Source organism: Crinia signifera, chromosome 7 (genome assembly GCF_055691185.1).
Source record: "Crinia signifera chromosome 7, ASM5569118v1, whole genome shotgun sequence".
Taxonomy (NCBI): Eukaryota; Metazoa; Chordata; class Amphibia; order Anura; family Myobatrachidae; genus Crinia; species Crinia signifera.
Genome location: NC_139223.1, coordinates 192,489,926 through 192,513,947, shown reverse-complemented (window position 1 = coordinate 192,513,947; position 24,022 = coordinate 192,489,926). Strand labels below are relative to the sequence as shown.

General features: G+C 43.2%; 1 protein-coding gene across 1 annotated transcript in view; it reads right to left on the bottom strand.

Moving 5' to 3' along the window:
• The window catches only part of LOC146020999 (intelectin-1-like), a 37,462-nt gene that overhangs the window by 8,450 nt on the left and 4,990 nt on the right, over nt 1-24,022 (bottom strand). Inside the window, exons 3-5 of the mRNA XM_083154754.1 lie at nt 18,018-18,161; nt 2,676-2,923; nt 2,238-2,396 (exon numbers count right to left, since the gene is read on the bottom strand). Of these exons, the coding sequence (XP_083010880.1) occupies nt 2,238-2,396; nt 2,676-2,923; nt 18,018-18,161 (551 nt within the window). The remainder of the gene's footprint in view (nt 1-2,237; nt 2,397-2,675; nt 2,924-18,017; nt 18,162-24,022) is intronic.

Genomic DNA, 24,022 nt, shown 5'->3' with positions numbered 1-24,022 from the left:
TGGACCCCACGTAATCCGGCCCTGTAATTCATATTATAAGGTCATTTGAATACCCATCGCCTCGTGTGTACGGGGCTTTACTCTTACTATGCTTAGTAATACTATTATTAATATTGAAAAGTGATATCCACCTCATCCCCAGTGCTAATAATCTTCCTTACCTAACCTAGAGCATAACTGGGTGAGAGAAAGGTCCTCGTGCTTTCGTATGGGGATCGATGTTTTGCTACTGCACATGTGCATAAGCATTTATGTCAATGTGCTGGCTCCCTTTGTGAATTTTGTATAGTCTTTTGTATTGATTTCGGCGGTCGGGATTCCAGTGTCGGGATTTTGACCGCCGGGATTGTGACTGCATCCTGAATGGATGTCTATGCAAAACATCTATTCGCATGCGTGCTGGGATATTCGACTTGTGGGGGTAGGGCGGACGTTCACGCGGGCTGCGTTTAGTTGGCTTGCAAAGGTGCGAAATTTGCAGCTTTGCAGCTTTGTGAGTCAACCATAATGACCTCCATACTTTCTAATATGTTATCCCTCAAAGGTCAAAAAATTTGAAAGCCAAATGCAGTAAATTGTTCATAATGTGATGCCATCACTATGGGCCTTATTCTGATTGGTGCGGTCCGTTCCGACTTCTTTTGGAGGGCGCTTTTTAGCTATCTGCGCATGCGTAGGAAACGCAATACGCATGTGCAACCCAGCATCTGCGCACTCGTTCTCACCAATACCGTTTACAAATGTGCACCGAACTCCCTCAGAAAATATTGGCGTAACATGGGCATCATATGGGCGTACACAAGGATACGGTTTCAAAGGGGGCAAAACTTGGCGTAAATCTGGGCGTAAACGAACAGTGATAGGTGTGCATTCGGACCGGACACCAAGTGCAAGCGAACCAACACAGCAGAAATCTGAGTCCATGAGCAAGTTTCAGTTCTCGGAGAGCTCTGGTTCATGCGCTAGGCATTCAGATCGCCCAATTAGTACGCCCGCACCTGAAGCACTCTCAGCTGACCACAATACAATCCATTCCTCTACTCATTAGAGATTACACTCTTTTCACAGGTTCAATTGGAAGCATTGCTTCCCGATTGACTCTTGAGGGGTCCGGGATAAAATTCTTTACACCTGAGGCAAATATAGCTAAATAAATGACATCACTGAGCCTAGATATAATCAATATATTTTTCAGATGCAAATATATGGTAAAGGCTCCTGTGATCTTATCTAAAATACCATTGTCTCTGCAAGGGTATTAGTGACCTGTCTATTAACTAGTTTTTTAAGATATATGTTTTAAACTGTTTAATACTATGACCACTAATTGTGAATAAATTGATTATTAATTAACAGACATCATAGTAATACTGGTGCGCTCTCTTATTGGGCCAGATTCTCTAAGCTTCAAAAGTGATAATTTGGAGAGTGATAACCAATCAGCTCCTACCTCACATTTTTCAAACACAGTCTGTGACATGGCAGGCAGTAGCTGATTGGCTGGCTGTTTATCACTTTTGAAGCTTAGAGAATCTGGCCCATTATCTTTCTGGTAATTTGCATTCTGATTGTTTCTGTGGGGTTCACAGAAGTCCCCAATTGAGAGCTGCAATTGTTAATTGGAGGGACATATATTGATGTGTGTGTGTATTTTACCGTTTTATTCTATAGCGGCTGGATTTAAAGTGCGCCCAATGTTTTGGCCACTTCTTTGCATACCCCTGTGTGTCTGGAAACAAATACATCACACAGGTGCCCAAGACATACCTGTGGTTTTGCCATCAAGTGCTCAAATTTTATCTGTAGTGTTAAACTTATTTCCATATACAGTACTATGGCTAGATTTTCTAGATGATAGGGTCCCCAAAAGTGGAAAGTGAACTTGTCTAGGACGGGAGATCCCCCATCTTTCAGTAACCAGAAAGTAGAACATGGTTGTGTTGGATGTCCTAAGGCAGGTCTGGCCAACCTGTGGCTCTCCAGCTGTTGTGGAACTACAAGTTCTAGCATGCCTTGCTATTGTTTTACTATAAGGGAATGCTAAAACTGTAGCAAGGCATGATGGGATTTGTAGTTTTACCACATCTGGATGCCACAGGTTGGCCTGGCCGAAAGAAATCACATTTTTTTTTTTAAAGAAAGGAGATACTGTATACTGTCTGTATCTACATCTGTCGCTATAGTGTTATATTGATTAGTCTTGTAAAATAAATATATACTTCTGATTCATACCTTACCTTGTACAGATTAAAGAGGTTTCCACCTTCATCAGGCAAAAAGCCATTATCTGTGCGATATCGGAGAATGGCGGAATCCCTCCATTTGGATAGTGGTGTCTTGTTTGGAACATGCCATATCCCCACATCATTAGCCGATATATCGTAATAACCAGGGTTCTGACCATATAGGAGAAATAATATTAGTAAGTAGCTGTAGGCTGGACAGCACTCTGTAGGCTTACAATAAATTGACAATGAATCAAATTTCATTGTATAACGTTTCAGGCTACAATGCCCTTTATCAAGACAAGCAAAAAGAGAAATAATATTGATATGTAACGTGTGTCAGAGAAACATTTATACCTCCAGATAACAGAGTAACAACCTCACCTACCGCAATAGACGCTGAATGGGATATAACATAGCAGGAATCCTGACCCGAATGGTCCTTCTTACCTTGTAGTCATCACTGGTGGCCCCATCAGGTGACCCAAATGTGTTATAGTTTGCCCAGTTGCCGTCTCCTTCCAGGTTATTTATGTTGTTACCCTGTTGGCTGGACCAGCGATCTCCAGTAGTGCACTTCCCAAGTAAAAAGTTCTCATGGACGCTGGCCACCAAAGTCCAACCTCCTCCACCGGTGGTCATGTCACAGAAGGTTTCATAAGAAATCCCATCATCAGTGGTAAGAGTGTAGATTCCATCTGTATTAAAAGAACAAAAATATTCAAATAAAGTGAATTGTGTGTGCGGATAGAGACTTTTTTCTTTACAATATATCTATATACTGCCAGAACTTTATAAACTACAGTATATATACCTATGCAACAAAATAACAGCTCTTTGGTAGAGATGAGCTTGGAGAGAGATCAAGCACCAATCAATCAGCTCCTAATGGACATTTTTAAACACAGCCCGAAAAGAATCAATCAGCATGACATAAGTTGATTGGTTAGTACCAAGGTTGTAGCTACCATAGGTGCAGGGAGAGCAGCTGCTATGGGGCCCAGAGGGGAGAGGGGCCACTTTCACATATACATGTGTTCTGTACAAAGGAATAGCTACCATAGGTGCAGCTGCTTTATAGTCCCAGAGCTGCAGCTGTTATGGGACCCTGGGGTAGATTTATTAAGCTTGGTGAAGTGATAAACTGTCTGGTTTTTATCACCGGCCAATCAGCTCTTACCTGTCATTTCTCAAACCAAGCCTGTAGCAGCTGATTGGACGGTGATAAAAAACAGACAGTTTATCACTTCACCGAGCTTAATAAATCTAACCCCCCCCCCCCCCCCCCCCAGAGCTAAGACAGGCCACCTTCCATGTCACAGATGCATGTGTCAAATACATAAACCATCATTGGGTGATACTTAAGGGTCCTTACAAACTTTTGCATTGGGTCCTACAGTATATCTAGATATATCCCTTCTCATTAGAATTTAGTATGAAATTATCTGGAGGGCATTAAAATGTGACATAATATGATCTAGGGCACTGTAATGCGACACAAAATGACGTGGAGGCGCTAAAGTGTGGCATAATATTGATTAAGGCTCTGTATTGTGGCATAATAGGAACTGGGGATAATGTATGTCATAGTGGGCCAAGTGATAGAGGGTGATAAAGGACCAGCCAATAGGCTCCAGTCATTTTTCAAACTGTCTGTAGCATGACAGAAGATGATTGGCTGTTACTTTATCAACCTCTACTTTATTCACTTGTTAAGGCTTAATACATTTGTCCTAATGTGAATTGGGTACTGTGTTGCATAATGTGCACTGGCAGCCCTACAGTGTAACATTGTATGAATCATACCTTGCTATGGTTCTTAAAATAAACTAAGGCAGAGCTATGGGGCATAACATTAACTAAGGCACTACTGTGGTCTAGAAAATTAACTAGGGCACTATTATGGGGAATAACATTATTAACTGCTGTGGAAAGGGGTCTCTTTAGAAGCATTGGGAAAGGGGCCGTGTGTATGCGTTTTCCTTTGGGGACAAATGTGATTGTTTTTTTTTTGGTGTGGACAAATTGAGTTTGTTTATTCAGTTTATGTGTACTGGTGGTGTTCGTTCGTACAGAGTTGCATTACAGATTTGGATTAACAGTAAACTGCTAGTCAGGCACTATTTTTTATATAGAAAATAGTCTACTACAACCATAATGTTGTATCTTGGCATACCTTTCTTTATTAAATAAATAATTTTATTGTGTTTTACAGTGGAAAACATCATAACATACAGAGCAGAAAACACATTGTCAGGAACGTATTAACATATAATCAGGTATTTCAAAAAAATACGTGAGGAGAAAAATTATTGATGAAATCGAACGGAGAAGCATCATTAAGGGCTTTATTTTGGTTCATTCTTTCTGACAAAATCCTTCTTAGATGGGCAAAACCATGTGCACTGCAGGTGGGGCAGGTGTTACTTGTGCAGAGAGAATTAGATTTGTGTGGGGTTTTACTTCAAAGTGAGATCTATATTGCAGTGTAAAAATAAAGCAGTCAGTATTTTCCCTGCACAGAAACAAAATTACTCACCCAAATCTAATTCTCTCTGCACATGTTACATCTGCCCCCCCTGCAGTGCACATGGTTTTGTCCATCTAAGAAGGATTTTGTCAGAAAGAATGAACCAAAATAAGGCCCCAAGAGACATTTCAAACTATGTATTATTCCGTTGTCAGCAGTAAAGGTCTAATGTCTAATAAAGGTCAGTTTAACTGTTCTATGTTCCAGTGTCTCTTTTTAGACTCTGTTTCCTAGTTATTATGAATAAGCAAGGTAGCTGACCCAACGTCAACATTCTGAATAAAAAAAATATAGATCTAGACACTTCTCCGTGGACTATTGTAGCATTCCAACAAAGCATTATAACACTTGGGTACTTATGTAGTATCTGGGCGCCCGATTTTGAAATCGGGTCCATCGCATCGCATACGACCATATCGCATGCGATGGACCCGATTTTTCCATAGGATTCAATGTTAAAATGGACCGAGTCCATTTTAACATGGAATTCAATGGGAAAAAGGGGTCCTTTACATACCCCTACTATCCAAGTGGGCATGGAGTTGGATATAAACCTGTGGCGAGCGTAGCGAGCCACCGAGCCCGAAGCGTGGCAAGCGAAGCGAGCCCCGCGAGGGGACGGTATTCTGTGTCCCCTCGCGGGGCTCGCTACGCTTCGGGCTCGCTACAGGTTTATATCCAACTCCATGCCCACTTGGATAGTAGGGGTATGAAAAGGACCCCTTTTTCCCATTGAATTCCATGTTAAAATGGACTCAGTCCATTTTAACATTGAATCCTATGGAAAAATCGGGTCATCGCATGCGATATGGTCGTATGCGATATTGCATCTGATTGTATGCCTTAAGTTAAGGCATACAATCACAAAATCGGGCGCCCAGATACTACATAAGTACCAACACTTGTAATCATAAAACAAGAAGGGGGGGGGGGGGGGGGGGGGGGGGAGACAAAAGACAGAACCACTTACTTCAATACATTTTATATATCTCCTTCTGTGTACCGTGTCAATACAAATGCAATTTTGACCTGAAACCGTCAATTACATCATGCGTAGGTAACAAGACTCCACACATTAGACGGTATATAAAACAGTGTTAAGCTGAAATCTGGTCGGAGAAGGAACCAGGTAGTGGATTCAAATACTTTTTTGTATTCGTCCCTGGTCCTGTTGATCAAGACTAAGAATGTACAACTCCCACTTTTTATAAAAGCGAGGAGCTCCTTTCTCTAGGTCTGCCCTCAAGGCATGTCGTTCGTAAAATAGTGTACTCAAGATGGCTTTCCTTAACTCCATGATGGAAGGGGAACTTCTGTGTATCCAGTGTGTAAGGATTAGCTTTTTGCTAATTGTTAAGATATTGGTCAAGACTGGTAAAGTCTGTGGTTTCTTAGGACCAAGGTCCCACACTTGAAAATATAAAAATAGGCATGCAGCCGGGTGCTTCTGGAGTTTCAGGGCGTAAGTACTATTTATAAAATTAATCACCTTATCACAAAAGAATCTGATTTTCCTGCACTCCCAGTTATGGTAGTAGGAGGCATTGGATTTTTGGCATATGTAGCAAGATCCAGTGTCACTGAGGACAAAATGTGCCCTCTGCACTGGCGCTATGTATGCCCTATTTAGGAATTTTATGTGAGTCTCCTGTAAAGCAGCCAACTGCAAGTATCTCATGGTAAATGGGAATTTTTTAAAAAGACCAGCCGGCGCAGGGAGATCAGGGATATCCACCTGGTATGGAGTTTCTGATGTTGAGATTCTTTCCCTGCTGCAATAAGATCCGAGTACAAATATCTAATCAGGTATCAGTTTAAGTGGGGAATGTAGGAGGGCAGCTTGGGAGTACGGGTGGAATAGCTGTTTTTCAAGGGAGGGGAGGTATATTCTGATCTGATTGTAAACCAGTCTATGATATATCTAAAGTGCGCTGCTTGAGAGAATGCTTGTATGTCAGGCATGCCAAATCCCCCATCAGTCTTAGTCAGTTGTATGGTATACGGGCCTTTTTCCCCGCCCAGGTAAATTTAAGAAATAGTGACCTAAATCTTTGTAAGTCTATATTGTGGAGCTGCAGTGGCAACATCTGCAAGAGGTAGGATAATTTAGGGAAGGCTATAGCCTTAATCACTGCCACTCTGCCCGTCAAAGACAAATCCATCCATCCGGTCAACAGTTTATCAATCGATGTATAGGAAGGGGGAATATTTGCATTGTAGAGGTCATTTAGTTTTTTAGGAATCAAGACTCCCAGATATGTAAGTGTGTGTGAACAGACAGTAAACTGAAGTGAAAGAGGATGAATTGCAATATATAGAGGAGGCAGACAGGGGCAGTAGGCAGGATTTATCATAGTTTACCCGAAAACCTGAAAAATGTGAGAAGTGCAGCAAAATCTGTTGTATGGCAGGGATCGAGACGTGAGGATTAGATATAAAAGTATATCGTCTGCAAATAAGCTTAATTTGACCTCGGAGGTGTTCACTCGTATTCCAGTAAAGACCTGCGAAGCTCTCAAGGTTATCACCAGGGGCTCTACTGCTAGAGCGAACAGCAGAGGCGACAAAGGGCACCTCTGTCTAGTTCCTCTGAACAGTGATTTTGGGCTGGACAAATAAGTATTCATCAGGATTTGGGATGATGATCCTGAATATAGTATTTAATGGTACGGATGAAGTCCACCGGGAGCCCAAACCTCTCAATAGTGTAAAATAGGTGATCCCATGTGACCAGATCAAAAGCCTTCTCGGCATCTAGTGAAAGTAGTGCTTAAGGCCCAGGACTCCCAGTAGACTCCACCCATTGCATAACCGTCAAGGCCTTACATACATTAAGGACGGAATGGCGTCCCAAACGAAACCCGTTTGGTCAGAGTGAACCAGGGAGGGAAGTTTACATTTTAGGGGGGTATTCAATGTGCTCCGAAAAAAACTATTTTACGTTTAACATTATGTTTTCGTTTATTTCGCATCAAGAATCCTTTTTCGCTATTTTTTTTTTCGAGGTATTCAAAGGTTTTTTTTCCGGAGACAGCAAGAAGTGAAAAAAGCGAAATGTATCGAAAAATGGGCGTGACTTTTTCGCTAAGCGAAACCTGTCTCTGGCACTTGGGAATCAACTGCAATGGCATCAAGGCAGACATCAAACTGCAAAGGGCTGTTTGCGGAGGCAGCAGGAGACGTAAGGACCTGCAAGGGGAAACATTAATGGGAACATAGAGAGCTGGTCAGTAGTGGCCCTGTTATAGACAGACATGGCACAGAGTTACACCTGGCACACAGCGCATGCGCCCTTGGTTTGTTATGGGTTTAAACTAGGGAATGGGTCTTCAGCCTGTGGCCCTCCATCAGGAGTGTCACAGATTGAAGACCAGTGGTGCAGGGGCACATGAATCAGCTACTTACCATTTTCCCACAGCAGCTGAGAACTGGGGCCTGTCTCTGGCACTTGGGAATCAACTGCAATGACATCAATGCTGGGAAGTGAATTGTAATAAAACAACTAATATTTCACACAAATAACAAAAAAACAAAATAAGGGCAAACAATCCTGCATATATTTTATTCTGGAGATCAAACGAGCCATTACTTAACAAAATACAGAGTTGAATCTATGAATTCATCACCCGTGACATGGTGAAAGGAAAATTGAGAAGAGCATACACGCGGAAACATTCATATCGGTATCATATCATTGAATATGTCTGAGTGAAAAGTCGAAAAAAAGCTATAAAAAAAAGTGAAAAAGTGGAAATATCGCTACCGAATCAAACGAAAATGCATCGTGAAAAAAAACATTTCACATACTCGAAAAATGACTAGATTGAATAGCTGAGGACTCTCCGATGTGAAAAAGTGAAAAAAAACACGTGAAAAAAACCATTTCGATAACGATTGAATACCCCCCTAAGTCTGCCAGGATTTTAGTGAAGATCTTGTAATCTGTATTTAAAAGGGAGATAGGTCGGTAGGAACCAGGGAGGAGAGGGTCTCTACCAGGTTTGTGGATAATTTTAAGAATGGCCAAATTAAAATGTAACGGGGGAGAGGTGCCTTGTAGTATTGAGTTATAGAGGGCAGACAGGGGTTTAGTTAGTTTGGGAGCAAGAAGTTTACACTATTCATTTGAGAGGCCATCCGGGCCTGGGGGATTTGCCTAATTTAAGTGACTTTATCGTGGCCAAGACCTCCTCCTCAGTTATGGGCGTCAGCAGAGAACTTGAGGAGTCTGCGTCTAGTGTGGGATGGGAGAGGGACTCCCAGAAGGTCTCCCTTTGCTGATCATTGTTAGGGGTGGGGAGTAGAGTGCCTTGTAGAAGTTACAGAGCGTGTCAGTAATCTGTGGCCCAATATGGACCACTGTGCCGTCTGCCCTCTGGAGGCCACGCAACAAATTAGTTAGCAGTCGACTAGACCTATTCCCAGATTTGTGAAATCTGGCCTGTCAAAAAATATGATTTTAGATTCTAGTTGTGATAATAAAGCATCAAAAAGGTTTTTTTGCTCATTATATTTAGCTTTATTGGCCAATGTGGGGGAATTTTGGAATGCCTAATATGCCTCAGTCAGTCCAGCCTGGGCCTCAAGATTTAATCTCTGGGAGTCTTTTTTATGTTTTGAGGTATAAGAGATAATATTACCCCGTAGTACTGGTTTGGACGCCTGCCAGAATAAAAGTGGGGATTCGTTCTCTGTCTGGAGATTGTTATGCTTATAGTCCATCCAGGACGCTTCCAGCATATTACGAAAGGATTGAGTGTCTGTCAGCTGGGATGGCAATCTCCACTGTCGAATCTGACCTTTATATACAGATGTCGCCAAAGCCACCCAACTTACCCCATGATCTGACAAAGTAATGGGTTCCAGTGCAGTTTCCATGACCTTAGGGAACAACGAAGAGGACATAAGAACGTAATCAATTCTAGAGAGGGAGCCATGTGTATTCCCTCTCGATGGGGTGGCATGCCCTCCACACGTCTATTAAATGTAGCTGGTTAAGGAGGTCGTGTCATTTCGGTCTAGGATAGTAGATGCCGTAAGTTTAACGTCACCTGCCAAAACTATATTTTGATGAGCGTAAGTGAGTCATTTAGTGGCTATGAAAAACTGACTTTATTGGCATTTGACGCATACGCCAGGATATATCGGGTCTTATGGATAGTTATATCGACTATACAGAAACGTCCCTCGGGGTCAGTTTGAAGAGAGTGGGTCGTGACGGGGATGTGTCTTCTAGTCAGTGTAACCACCCCTCTAGCCTTTGAATTATATGGGGCAGATGATAAGACCGACCATCCCAAAGTATTTAATTTTAGGATTTCTGCGGGAACCAAATGGGCCTCCTGTATAAATGCGATGTCTAAGCCTAACTTAAATAAATATAGAAGTATTTTTTTACGCTTATCAGGGGAATGAAAACCCCCCACACTGCTTCCCGCCTCTGTGTCCGGTGTCAAGACTCAGAGATCAGGTAAAACTATTCAGGGGGAGCAGCCTGTGGGGTCCTGTTATTATATACAGGGGGAGCAGCCTGGAGGTGCATATATAATAATGTAATGGGGGGGGGGGGGGGGGCTGTTCCTGATCACGTTTCTCTGCTGTGCTGCTAGATTCTTAAAGATATATTAACTCATCTATCCAATGCACAAACTATCTTTATAGATAATTTGTAGAGAGGTAGGTGGAAGTGAACCTTTGGCGCACTGGTTGTTTTTAGGGATTTTTCTTTCTATCCAACAAAGAACCAATAATTGTGGAATATAGGTTTATTTCATAAGCATAGTATAACAATAAAGGAAAACGATTCAGAAAATGGTATTAAGTTCTCTCACCCATCTGGGGGGGTGGAGCCAGGATGGTGTGAAACAGAGTGTTCCAATGATGGGGTACACCCTGTGGGCTCCACGAACTTAATATTGGGTCCACGTGGGATAAAAACACATCAAGAGAAATACATCAACAATGATAAAAATGATGGGAATCCTTCTCACCCAGATGGAGAGGTGGAGCCTGGGATGGTAGGTAACAGGGTGTCCAAGGAAAAAGCTCACCCTGTTGGCTCCACAAGCTGACAACTGGGCAAAGGTCCTCTGTGGTGATCTGCAATCCTCCTAGGGCCAACGCGTTTCGAGTCTTAGGAGACTCTTTTTCAAGGCTAATGGATTGCTGTCTCTGTCTCTTATTTATATGAAAAAAGGCGGGAAAAAATGGGGGCGGGGAGCGGGTGTGTCCTCCATCCTCCTCCCCGGAATACAGGTGTCCCTCTGTGTAGTTCGTCCGGGCTCCGGCGTCACTTCTGGTCCCGCTACCGGAAGTGCGCGGCTGATACGGGAACGCGATGCCAGCTGATTCTAAAGGGCGGAGAAAGTTCACTGTCGGGTGGGTCGATGGATAGTGTCCTCCCACGTCTAGGCAGGGAGACATATCGTCCACAGGAAGGGATAGTACGTCAGTAATTCCTCGTTAACATCGGCGGCCATTTTGGAAATGGGATAGGATATATGCTGACAAGTCTAGCGCCATTTTGGAAAAGGGCTTGTTTGCTTGTGTAGCGGTGGCCATCTTAGATGTGGTCACAATGTAATGTCACCTCGGAATAAGACAAAAAATGGAATGATTAGAAAGACAATCAGGTGGTAATTCATAAGTCCATTACATACGGATAGGATAAGAAACAAATTTAAAAACTGATTTCTTTAAAAATGGGTCAAAATAACAAATAGTGTAAAAATGTGTGGGAAAAGTGTCATTCCTCACTAAAAATTCATAGAAGTTCAATAAAACCTCCATAAAGAGAAAATATAGCAGCAGTTCATGAGGATATTGGCAATAAAACCTCCATAAAGAGAAAATATAGCAGCAGTTCATGAGGATATTGGCAGTGTTCATCAACAAGATATATAGCAGCATTTCATACAAACAACATTTCATAAAAACGGCAGTGTATAAAAATCTTTATAAAAACGGCAGTGTATAAAAATCTTTTTGGCAGTAATTCATGTGGCAATTCATAAAAACCATTTGAGTTCAAAGTCTTTATTAAGACCATGGGGAATGAGGGTTTTCAATTTAAAAATCCACTCCATCTCTTTTTTGGCTAGCATAGTATCACAATCTCTGTGTTTCCATGTTGACTTGATATTCTCTATCCCTATAAAGTCACGAATAAATTTGCTGGAACATTGGTGTGTGCTGCTAAAATGTTCTGCCAACGAGTGGATTTGAACCCCGTTTTTTATGTTGCGCAGATGTTCTGCCATTCTCGTTTTAAGAGCTCTACTAGTCCTTCCGATGTAAAACAGGCCACATGTACATTCGATTAAATAAATAACGTTTGGTGTGTGGCATGTTATAAATTGGGAGATCTTATACTTTTTGTTTTTAACTTCGAAAGAATCCCTCTTTGATTGCTTAGATTTTACAGCTTTGCACATTACGCATATTCCACATCTGTGGAACCCCTGTGTGCGTATACGGGAGGTGTCTGTCCCCGGTAAAGCACTCTGAACCAATTTTTTTTGGAGATTGTCAGATCTCCGATAGATAAATTTTGGTTGGGGTGGGAGAAGGCTGACCAAGATTGGATCTTTCTTCAAAAGGGGCCAATGTTTCTTGAAGATGGCTTCCAATTTCTTCTGATGAGGACCATATTGTGTAATGAAAGCCAGATCCATGTTTTCATTTTTCTTGTTATTATTTTCTCCCTCTTCCTCTCCAGCATTTGGTCTTCTAGAGATGAGGGTGTCCCTACTAATAGTGGAGACTTCCTGTCTGGCCTCTTCTATTTGTTGTGGGGCATAACCCCGAGCTCTAAAATTAACTGCCATTTCTTGTAGTTGTTCTCTACAAACCTCTTCCTCTGTACAGTTTCTCTTCACACGTAGGAATTGGCTCTTAGGCACGCTGTTCAACCATCTTGGGAGGTGCTGGCTTTTTTTGTGAATATAAGAATTCGTGTCGGTTGGTTTTTTGAAGGTCTTGGTTTGGAGCTGGTTGTCTTTAATATATAGGGTCAAGTCGAGGAAGTGGATCTCTTCTCTGCTCTTTGTGAAAGTAAAAACAATATTCAACTGGTTGTTGTTGAGGTAGTTGCAAAAGGTATCTAGTTCTTCTTCAGAACCCCTCCAGAAGAACAGTACATCGTCTATGTACCGATGCCAGGATACCAGGTTTGCACCCCAACTATGATTGTGCCAGATGGTATCCTCCTCCCATTTGGCTAGGAAGAGGTTGGCATAGCTAGGGGCAAACCTGGTACCCATGGCAGTTCCGACCAACTGGAGGTAGTAGTCCCCATTGAAATAAAAATAATTATTTTTCAAGATGAAAGACATTCCTGAGGAATGTCTTTCATCTTGAAAAATAATTATTTTTATTTCAATGGGGACTACTACCTCCAGTTGGTCGGAACTGCCATGGGTACCAGGTTTGCCCCTAGCTATGCCAACCTCTTCCTAGCCAAATGGGAGGAGGATACCATCTGGCACAATCATAGTTGGGGTGCAAACCTGGTATCCTGGCATCGGTACATAGACGATGTACTGTTCTTCTGGAGGGGTTCTGAAGAAGAACTAGATACCTTTTGCAACTACCTCAACAACAACCAGTTGAATATTGTTTTTACTTTCACAAAGAGCAGAGAAGAGATCCACTTCCTCGACTTGACCCTATATATTAAAGACAACCAGCTCCAAACCAAGACCTTCAAAAAACCAACCGACACGAATTCTTATATTCACAAAAAAAGCCAGCACCTCCCAAGATGGTTGAACAGCGTGCCTAAGAGCCAATTCCTACGTGTGAAGAGAAACTGTACAGAGGAAGAGGTTTGTAGAGAACAACTACAAGAAATGGCAGTTAATTTTAGAGCTCGGGGTTATGCCCCACAACAAATAGAAGAGGCCAGACAGGAAGTCTCCACTATTAGTAGGGACACCCTCATCTCTAGAAGACCAAATGCTGGAGAGGAAGAGGGAGAAAATAATAACAAGAAAAATGAAAACATGGATCTGGCTTTCATTACACAATATGGTCCTCATCAGAAGAAATTGGAAGCCATCTTCAAGAAACATTGGCCCCTTTTGAAGAAAGATCCAATCTTGGTCAGCCTTCTCCCACCCCAACCAAAATTTATCTATCGGAGATCTGACAATCTCCAAAAAAAATTGGTTCAGAGTGCTTTACCGGGGACAGACACCTCCCGTATACGCACACAGGGGTTCCACAGATGTGGAATATGCGTAATGTGCAAAGCTGTAAAATCTAAGCAATCAAAGAGGGATTCTTTCGAAGTTAAAAACAAAAAGTATAAGATCTCCCAATTTATAACATGCCACACACCAAACGTTATTTATTTAATCGAATGTACATGTGGCCTGTTTTACATCGGAAGGACTAGTAGAGCTCTTAAAACGAGAATGGCAGAACATCTGCGCAACATAAAAAACGGGGTTCAAATCCACTCGTTGGCAGAACATTTTAGCAGCACACACCAATGTTCCAGCAAATTTATTCGTGACTTTATAGGGATAGAGAATATCAAGTCAACATGGAAACACAGAGATTGTGATACTATGCTAGCCAAAAAAGAGATGGAGTGGATTTTTAAATTGAAAACCCTCATTCCCCATGGTCTTAATAAAGACTTTGAACTCAAATGGTTTTTATGAATTGCCACATGAATTACTGCCAAAAAGATTTTTATACACTGCCGTTTTTATAAAGATTTTTATACAGTACACTGCCGTTTTTATGAAATGTTGTTTGTATGAAATGCTGCTATATATCTTGTTGATGAACACTGCCAATCTCCTCATGAACTGCTGCTATATTTTCTCTTTATGGAGGTTTTATTGAACTTCTATGAATTTTTAGTGAGGAATGACACTTTTCCCACACATTTTTACACTTTGTTATTTTGACCCATTTTTAAAGAAATCAGTTTTTAAATTTGTTTCTTATCCTATCCGTATGTAATGGACTTATGAATTACCACCTGATTGTCTTTCTAATCATTCCATTTTTTGTCTTATTCCGAGGTGACATTACATTGTGACCACATCTAAGATGGCCACCGCTACACAAGCAAACAAGCCCTTTTCCAAAATGGCGCTAGACTTGTCAGCATATATCCTATCCCATTTCCAAAATGGCCGCCGATGTTAACGAGGAATTACTGACGTACTATCCCTTCCTGTGGACGATATGTCTCCCTGCCTAGACGTGGGAGGACACTATCCATCGACCCACCCGACAGTGAACTTTCTCCGCCCTTTAGAATCAGCTGGCATCGCGTTCCCGTATCAGCCGCGCACTTCCGGTAGCGGGACCAGAAGTGACGCCGGAGCCCGGACGAACTACACAGAGGGACACCTGTATTCCGGGGAGGAGGATGGAGGACACACCCGCTCCCCGCCCCCATTTTTTCCCGCCTTTTTTCATATAAATAAGAGACAGAGACAGCAATCCATTAGCCTTGAAAAAGAGTCTCCTAAGACTCGAAACGCGTTGGCCCTAGGAGGATTGCAGATCACCACAGAGGACCTTTGCCCAGTTGTCAGCTTGTGGAGCCAACAGGGTGAGCTTTTTCCTTGGACACCCTGTTACCTACCATCCCAGGCTCCACCTCTCCATCTGGGTGAGAAGGATTCCCATCATTTTTATCATTGTTGATGTATTTCTCTTGATGTGTTTTTATCCCACGTGGACCCAATATTAAGTTCGTGGAGCCCACAGGGTGTACCCCATCATTGGAACACTCTGTTTCACACCATCCTGGCTCCACCCCCCCAGATGGGTGAGAGAACTTAATACCATTTTCTGAATCGTTTTCCTTTATTGTTATACTATGCTTATGAAATAAACCTATATTCCACAATTATTGGTTCTTTGTTGGATAGAAAGAAAAATCCCTAAAAACAACCAGTGCGCCAAAGGTTCACTTCCACCTACCTCTCTACAAATTAGCTCTTTTGGTGCCTTAAGGGAAGACACCGGGAAGTTTAACCTAGGCAGCAAGGGGTGCGCAGGGATACACAAGATCACTTTTTCTTCTTATCTTTATAGATAGTACACAAATATTAAAAATGAGCTGCAAAAACGTGTATCTGTGGGCAAAACACAAAGATATCTGCACAAGAACCAACCAAAAATGAGTACTGGTTTACTCACCACGCTTCGGGATGGCGTTGATAGTGGGGGTGGCATTAACAATGGGGGTGCATTATCACCCATCAGGGTGGCTGTACAATTAAAAATCAGGTCTGGGGGTGCATTTAACATACTAATCACCCATCAGGGTGACTACCAAAAAAAAAAAAAAAAAAAAAAAATGGGGTACTTGGGTATTATCACGGCGCCCCCGATATTGATCGCACTATTTTTTGATCGCGTCGCATGCCATACACCCGATTCAATGCGATTTTATACGATGAAAAATTGTATAAGCACCCTAATGGGTGCTTACAATGTTAAATGCACCCCCACGCCACCCCCCACTATAAACGTGAACTCGAAGCGTGGCGAGCGCAGCGAGACCGGCGGTACGCATCCTCCGACCTTTTCATACCCCCACTATCCACGTTGGCGTGGAGTTGACTTTACAAAGTGTGGCGAGCCCCGCATAACTTCACAGGTATACACGTCCGCTCGCCACGCTTCGGGCTCGGTGGCTCGCCACACTTTATAAGATAAACTCCACGCCGACGTGGATAGTGGGGGTATGAAAAGGTCAGAGGACGCGTCGCTCACCACGCTTCGGGATCACGGTTATAGTGGGGGGGTGGATTACTAGATTGTAAGCTCCTCCGAGTAGGGCCCTCTTCCCTCCTGTTGTCAAAGCCCACTTCTCTTCACATTTCACTCACAGCTCTCCTTTAATCCAACACTCAGTGACCATCTTCATACTCATCTCCATCATTGGCCTCAAGCCTCTAGTTGTATGTTGATTGGGTCCTCACTACTTACATTTAAGCTGTAATGTGTATTGATCTGTGGCGCTCTTTATTTGTACTGTATTTTTGTTATTTATTCAATGTTATGCCAAGTTTTGTCTCCCTGTATTGTTCCTTTGTACGGCGCTGCGAAACACTTGTGGCGCCTTATAAATAAAATAATAATAATAAAACATTGTAAGCACCCATTAGGGTGCTTATAGAAGTTATAATCGCATCCCATTGCATTGTATGCCATATACAATGACATACAATTTTTAAATTGTATAACATTGGTGAACATCGTGCAATATCGCATCGCATGCCAAATGGTCTGCAATGCGATGGGCGCCGTGATGCTAGACAAGTACCAAAATCGGGTCTGATCGCATCACATGCGATCCGATATGAAAGACCCGATGCCATAAGATAAGTCGGTGGCGCCGTGCTAGGAAACAAGTACCCAAAAATGTTATTGTACAGTAGGTGTTTCTGCACAGAAACATATAAAATACAATTACAGATTTGGATACACACACAAAAAAAGTGTATTAGAATGTGATGGGGGTTCTTTAGTTGCTGAATGTGGTGGCATACAGAGACAATGAATCGCTCATTTGCTGTGGGATGATCTGAATCTAGCATAGGGTTGGTGCAAGTTTCAATCGTGCAACTGATGGTAAAGACACACAAAGCAAGATTGCAGCACCTGTAGACACTGAAGGTGGGTGTCTCAGTCGTTGCACAAATGTTCCCTCCTTTAGCACCAGCATAAGCATAACTACATAGATGGGCCTGACTAAAGGATCCAGGTGCCCTAGGCTAATACACATGTAGCTCCCCTTGTAATGCTGCCAAACACACGTGTATGGGCGCTCAGGGACTCGCCAGTCATACTGCCCATGTGTAGGTAATGAAGGTTATACAACTGGCATGTATGATCTAAAGCTTGTGGTGTGTGAAGGAGACTTTGGCTTTAGGCTGCCCAGCTGGCGCTGTAGCACAATGTACATAAAGTAATGGTTCCATCAGTCACCTTAAGAACTTTATCCATCACAGTACATCAGGACGGGTGATAGCTGGCAAGCATGGAATAAATTAGTGCATTAATTGTATTCCTTAGCTGTCACCTGCAACACCCCGCTTCCCCCTCCCCCCCAACCCCCCCCGCAGTCCTGGCGCCCTATTTATTGGTTATTCAGGCCCTGTTTGCAGATACATTTGAAGCAAAAGATTCAAGGAAGGCTGTGATTGTACCTTTGAGGAGGAAGTATCCCACCCCCTTCATCATACCCGGTTTTCCCTCTCAATCTGCCCCTGCACATTACTCACCTTTGGCACCATAGTGAGCCTGCTTAATTTCTTTGCAGCTCCGATACTTATTAATGTTTGATTTGCTGAAACAATCAGAATCCTCATTCCAGCAGGCCAGTAGATTGAGGATGCTCAGCTTCTTCTCATGAAGGGCGGGGTTATCTAATAATATATAATAAATGTTAGATGTTACAGAAAGTTGGGGAGCAAGGCTCCGGCCTTCATGACTGGTTGTAAAAGACTGAAGTCACATATAAAAGGACCAGGATGTACTTCTAAAGGGATTCCCAACAGTATGTGGATATATGGCCCTACACATGAATCATTCTTTTTTATTAAGATTAAATATTTCCTAAAACCCCTAAAAACTGAACATTTCCTACAACAGTCTGTACTACTCCCTTCAGAGAATAGATATTTTGTGGGTACCATTTAATGAAGCGGCCAGTTGAGGACCTGTGAAGCATCTATTTCTCAAACAAACGACTAATGTACTTGTATTATTGCTCAGTTGTTCACCAGGGCCTCCCACTTCTCTTTCTGCTCTGGTTAGAGCCTGTTTGTGCTGTTCACTGAAGGGAGTAGTACACACTGTTGTAGCAAATGTTTAGTTTCTTGGCAATTTCTCGCATGGAATAGCCTTCATTTCTAAGAACAAGAATAGCCTTTTGAATTTCACGAGAGTTCTCCTTTTCTGGACATTTTGAGAGTATAATCCAACCCACAAATGTGATACTCAACTAGCTTAAAGGAATAACAAGCAAACCCATTTTCAGCTATGCTAAGATAATTGCACAAGGGTTTTCTAATCATCCATTGGTCTTCTAAGTTCTAACACAATTAGCAAACACAATGAACCATTAGAACACTGGAGTGATGGTTTCTAGAAATGTGCCTCTATTCACCTATATAGATATTCCTTTAAAAGTCAGACATTTGCAGCTAGTATAGTCATTGTATAGAGTGTATTTCTATTTAATTCAATGTTAACTTCATTGAAAAAAAAAAAAAAAAAAAAAGTGCTTTTCTTTAAAAAACAAGTGACTGCAAACTTTTGAACGGTAGTGTAAGCCAGTGGTGTCAAACTCATGGCCCTCCAGCTGTTGTGGAACTACACATCCCAGCATGCCCTGCCACAGTTTTAGCAATCCATTATTTAACATCTGTGGTAGGGCATGCTGGGAAGTGTAGTTTAACAACAGTTGGAGGGCCATGAGTTTGACACCACTGGAGTAAGCAAAGTTATTGAAGTAAAATAATTTGGACAAACTGTAATTCTCATCTAGTAGAAATGTACACCTCATGATCATCCTGGGGCTAGGTCCATAGGAATGACCATGATCACTGCAGGCTAGAGTACCGTTTGAGCTGTTGACAAATCTGTATTTTCCACAAAAGAACAGATCATGAGACTCTACATGAACCCCACACTAACTTTTGAGGTATTGTTTTGCCCCTGTATGACAATAGCTGTTTGGTGTATGGGCCCTATTATCTTGAACTTCTCATACTTCATTTGGGGGTTGAGTCTTTAGTTTAGCAGCTCCAATTCTTTGGAACTCGCTTCCTTAAGCAGTAAACTCCAGACACCTTCAAGTACAGGCTCAAGACTTATCTTTTTAATCAGGTATTTCATTAGTGACACAGTAGTTTGAAACAGATTACTCTTTTCTGTAGCCTATCAATACTTTAGCCATACTTACATGCTCTCCCGGAATGGCCAAGAGGCTCCCGAAAAACAGGGATAAAATTGGAGAGAAAGAAAAGCATACTTACCTACCCACCAGGAATAGCTGGGAGGCTCAAAATCAGGTCAGCCTACTGGTCCCCCAGGAAGGTGTGCAAGTCCCCTGCAATCCTGCCAGCCTCCCACAATCCCCTCAGCAGGGGGTCCACAGGGACTTGATGCTGCGAATCACATCATCGTGACCCCGCCCCCACTACTGTGCAATGCCTGCACCCACGTTTCACAGCGGGGGCATGGCCACACCCCTAAACAAGGCTCAGTTTTTGATCACTGCCTCCTGTCCCACCCCTTTCACACTAAAGTGTAGCTACGGTGGAGCTCAAGCTCCAGGTGATGTCACCTCGCATTGCGCCATGAAAGGGCTCACCCCCCCACCGCAGATCGGATCTGTGTTACCGATCTGTAGTGCTGCGCTCCTGGTCCCCTCTGACCTGTCCAACTGACTGCCGCGGTGCCAACGCCACCGTACAGCAATACCTTTGTGCTGCCATGTAGCGCTGACACAGGCTGTAGGCGGGCTCGGTGGCAGCAGCACGTTATCACAGTGCGGTATGTGTGTGCCTGTGTACAGCAGCACCCGCCTCCTCCCTCTCTTCCTCCGAGTCGGATAGCAGTGTGAGTGGAGGAGGGGACGCTGCTGCTGCACATAATTCACATGGCGGCCGGCGGGAGCTGATAACAAGCAGCCTGCCTCCTGCTCACCATGATCTGTACGGTACTTGCGGAAAACGGCTCCATGCAAACGCTGTGACATTCCCCGCCGGTGAACAAGACACCCGGATTATTATCACGCATCAGACAGCTGGTCACTGAGGTGCAGGGTTCTGTAGCCCACAGGGTCACCTGGAGGAGATTGAAAGCTGGGCCACTACAAAAAACAGTGTTGGTACTTGTAGGACTAAGAAGACCCCAGGAGCACTGCTGGCAGACATGGGGCACCTGGCTGTGTGGGTGCTGGGTGTCCTCCTGGGTGGGGGGGGTTGCACGCCTCCTACTCTTCCAAACTCAACATCCCCAAACTGCTGCTTTTCACCCGGGGGACCCGGATCAACTTTATGTTGGAGGTGACAGAGGGGTGCTACAAGTGGTGAGTGACCCTCTTCCTATCCCCCTCCCCCCATGGGTGCAAATTAACCCACCTCCAACACCCACCTGTGTGGTCCTCTTATTGCTGCTTCATTCATTTATTTTGTCCACCTAATTTGACACCATGGTTCCATAGATGTGTCAGCATGCACTGTGACTAGTATTGTGCCAAACAGATCGGTATAGTGCCACAGACTGATGGGTGAAGGAGGGATGAAGGCTGCCACCATAGGGAGCCGGGTACAGGAGGACAGATCTGTGAAACCTGTGCAGGTATGTGGGAGAGATGGGGAGCCCAGGATCTGAAAAAACTAGAGGCCTGTGAGGAAGCCTGAAACTCTGATGAGAACCCTGCACAGCACTGACGGATTATAGTCTACTGTTACTGACCCCCCTCCCCATCCCATCCACAGTGTCCCAGTGTCTCCCTGTCTTCCCTAACCAACCCACTACACCCATTTCACCGCCCCTGCAACTAGAAACCACCAACTTGCCTGTCACAGTAATACCCCCCTCCCATCCTGCCTAGAGTCCCCTATTCCCTCAGTGTCCTCCATTCTAGCCTAACATTCCCCACCATCTCACCGACTGCCCTAGCCCAGTATCCCCTTCTTCCCTCTCACAATTACTCTCCCTGCCACACTGTGCTTCTCCATCCGACACTGCATCTACCCACTATTGTGTGTGTGTGTAGGAGGGGGGTGAAGGGTGCAGCAGGCTGAATTGTATTAAGACACCTTGCACCTTATGTGTAATGGGCATTACAGCATGTGGCGTTATGTGTTACATAGTAGGTAAGGCTGAAAAAAGACTTGCGTCCATCTAGTTCAACCTGGTATAGATATCCATTGCTGATTTGGTAGGTTCTGGTATTTTACAGACAAATAATATTTCTTATTTTTACCCATGGATGTTTTTCTCCAGTAAATGTTTGTCCAACTTTGCCTTGAACGCATTTAATGAGCCAGCCGTTACCACCTCTCTGGGAAGAGAGTTCCAGAGTTTGACTTTCTGACCGTAAAGAACTTCTTTCTACTAGCTGAATGAAATCTTTTTTTCTTCTAATCTATACTCATGCCCTCGCGTCCTAGATTCCTTTCTAGTAGAAAAGAGGGTGCGTGACCGTTCCTTATATTGGCCCTTGATATACTTGTACATGTTAAGCATGTCCCCCATTAAACGTCTCTTTTCTAATGTAAATAGTCCCAAATTGCTTAATCTCTCCCCGTAGCTTAAATTCTCCATTCCCCTAATAAGCTTTGTTGCTCGCCTTTGGACTTTTTCTAATTCTATGATGTCCTTTTTATAGTGTGGGGCCCAGAACTGTACTCCGTACTCGAGGTGAGGTCTCACCAATGCTTTATATAGTGGCATAATTACCCTTGAGTCCCTAGTTTCCATTCCCCTCTTAATACATACCCAAATTTTGTTGGCCTTTTTTGTAGCTACATTACAATGGGCACTACATCCTAGTTTGCTGTCTATTTGGACTCCTAGATCCTTGTCAAGTATGGAATTACCCAGTTCCTCTCCGCTAAGTTTGTAACTTGCACTGGTTGTGTCTCCCAAGGTGCATAACCTTGCATTTATCTACATTGAACCTCATATTCCATTTTTTTGCCCACTCATCTAGATCATTTTGAAGCATGGTGACATCTTCTGATGATTTGATGACTTTGCTAAGTTTTGTATCGTCCGCAAAGATTGATACATTGCTGAGTAACTGTTTCCCAATAACGTTAAAAAAAATGTTAAACTAAATGGGCCCCAAAACCGAACCCTGGGGCACTCTACTTGCACTCCATGTGTAATGGGTATTACAACGTTCGCCCCGTTAAAATGTTCAATGTGCATTATGGTGTGTGGTATAAGGTTAGGCTGCGCCCCGCTTACTACAAATGGGCAGCGGTGTAGCTAGGTGCCCGGAGCAGGGGCATATTTCGCGCCCCCCCCCCCCCGTAATGAATTGGGGGCGTGGCTAACATGTGTTGGCATGTTACATTTGAAAAGAAAAAACTTAAAAATAAGACACTATATAAGACACTAACGGAATCTGCTGCACTATATAAGACACTAACGGAATCTGCTGCACTATATAAGACACTGTAACGGAATCTGCTGCGTTATATAATACACTGTAACGGAATCTGCTGCGCTATATAAGACACTGTAACAGAATCTTCTGCGCTATATAAGACAGTGTAACAGAATATGCTGCGCTAAATAAGACACTGCAACGGAATCTGCTGCGCTATATACGACACTAACGGAATCTTCTGCGCTATAAGACACTAACGGAAACTGCTGCGCTATATAAGACAGTGTAACGGAATCTGCTGCGCTATATAAGACACTGCAACGGAATCTGCTGCGCTATATAAGACACTGTAACGAAATCTGCTGCGCTATATAAGGCACTGTAACGGAATTTGCTGCACTATAAAAGACACTGTAACAGAATCTGCTGGGTTATATAAGACACTGTAACGGAATCTGCTACGCTATATAAGACACTGTAACGGAATCTTCTGCGCTATATAAGCCACTGTAACGGAAACTGCTGCGCTATATAGGACACTGTAACGGAATCTGCTGCGTTATATAAGACAGTGTAACGGAATCTGCTGCGCTATATAAGACACTGCAACTGAATCTGCTGCGCTATATAAGACACTGTAACGGAATCTGCTGCGCTATATAAGAAGCTGTAACGGAATCTGCTGCGCTATATAAGAAGCTGTAACGGAATCTGCTGCGCTATATAAGACACTAACGGAATCTGCTGCGCTATATAAGACACTGTAACTGAATCTGCTGCGCTATATAAGACACTGTAACTGAATCTGCTGCGCTATATAAGACACTGTAACTGAATCTGCTGCGCTATATAAGACGCTGTAACAGAATCTGCTGCGCTATATAAGACACTGTAACGGAATCTGCTGCGCTATATAAGACACTGTAACGGAATCTGCTGCGCTATATAAGACGCTGTAACGGAATCTGCTGCGCTATATAAGACGCTGTAACGGAATCTGCTGCGCTATATAAGACAGCGTAACGGAATCTGCTGCGCTATATAAGACAGCGTAACGGAATCTGCTGCGCTATATAAGACAGCGTAACGGAATCTGCTGCGCTATATAAGACACTGTAACGGAATCTGCTGCGCTATATAAGACACTGTAAC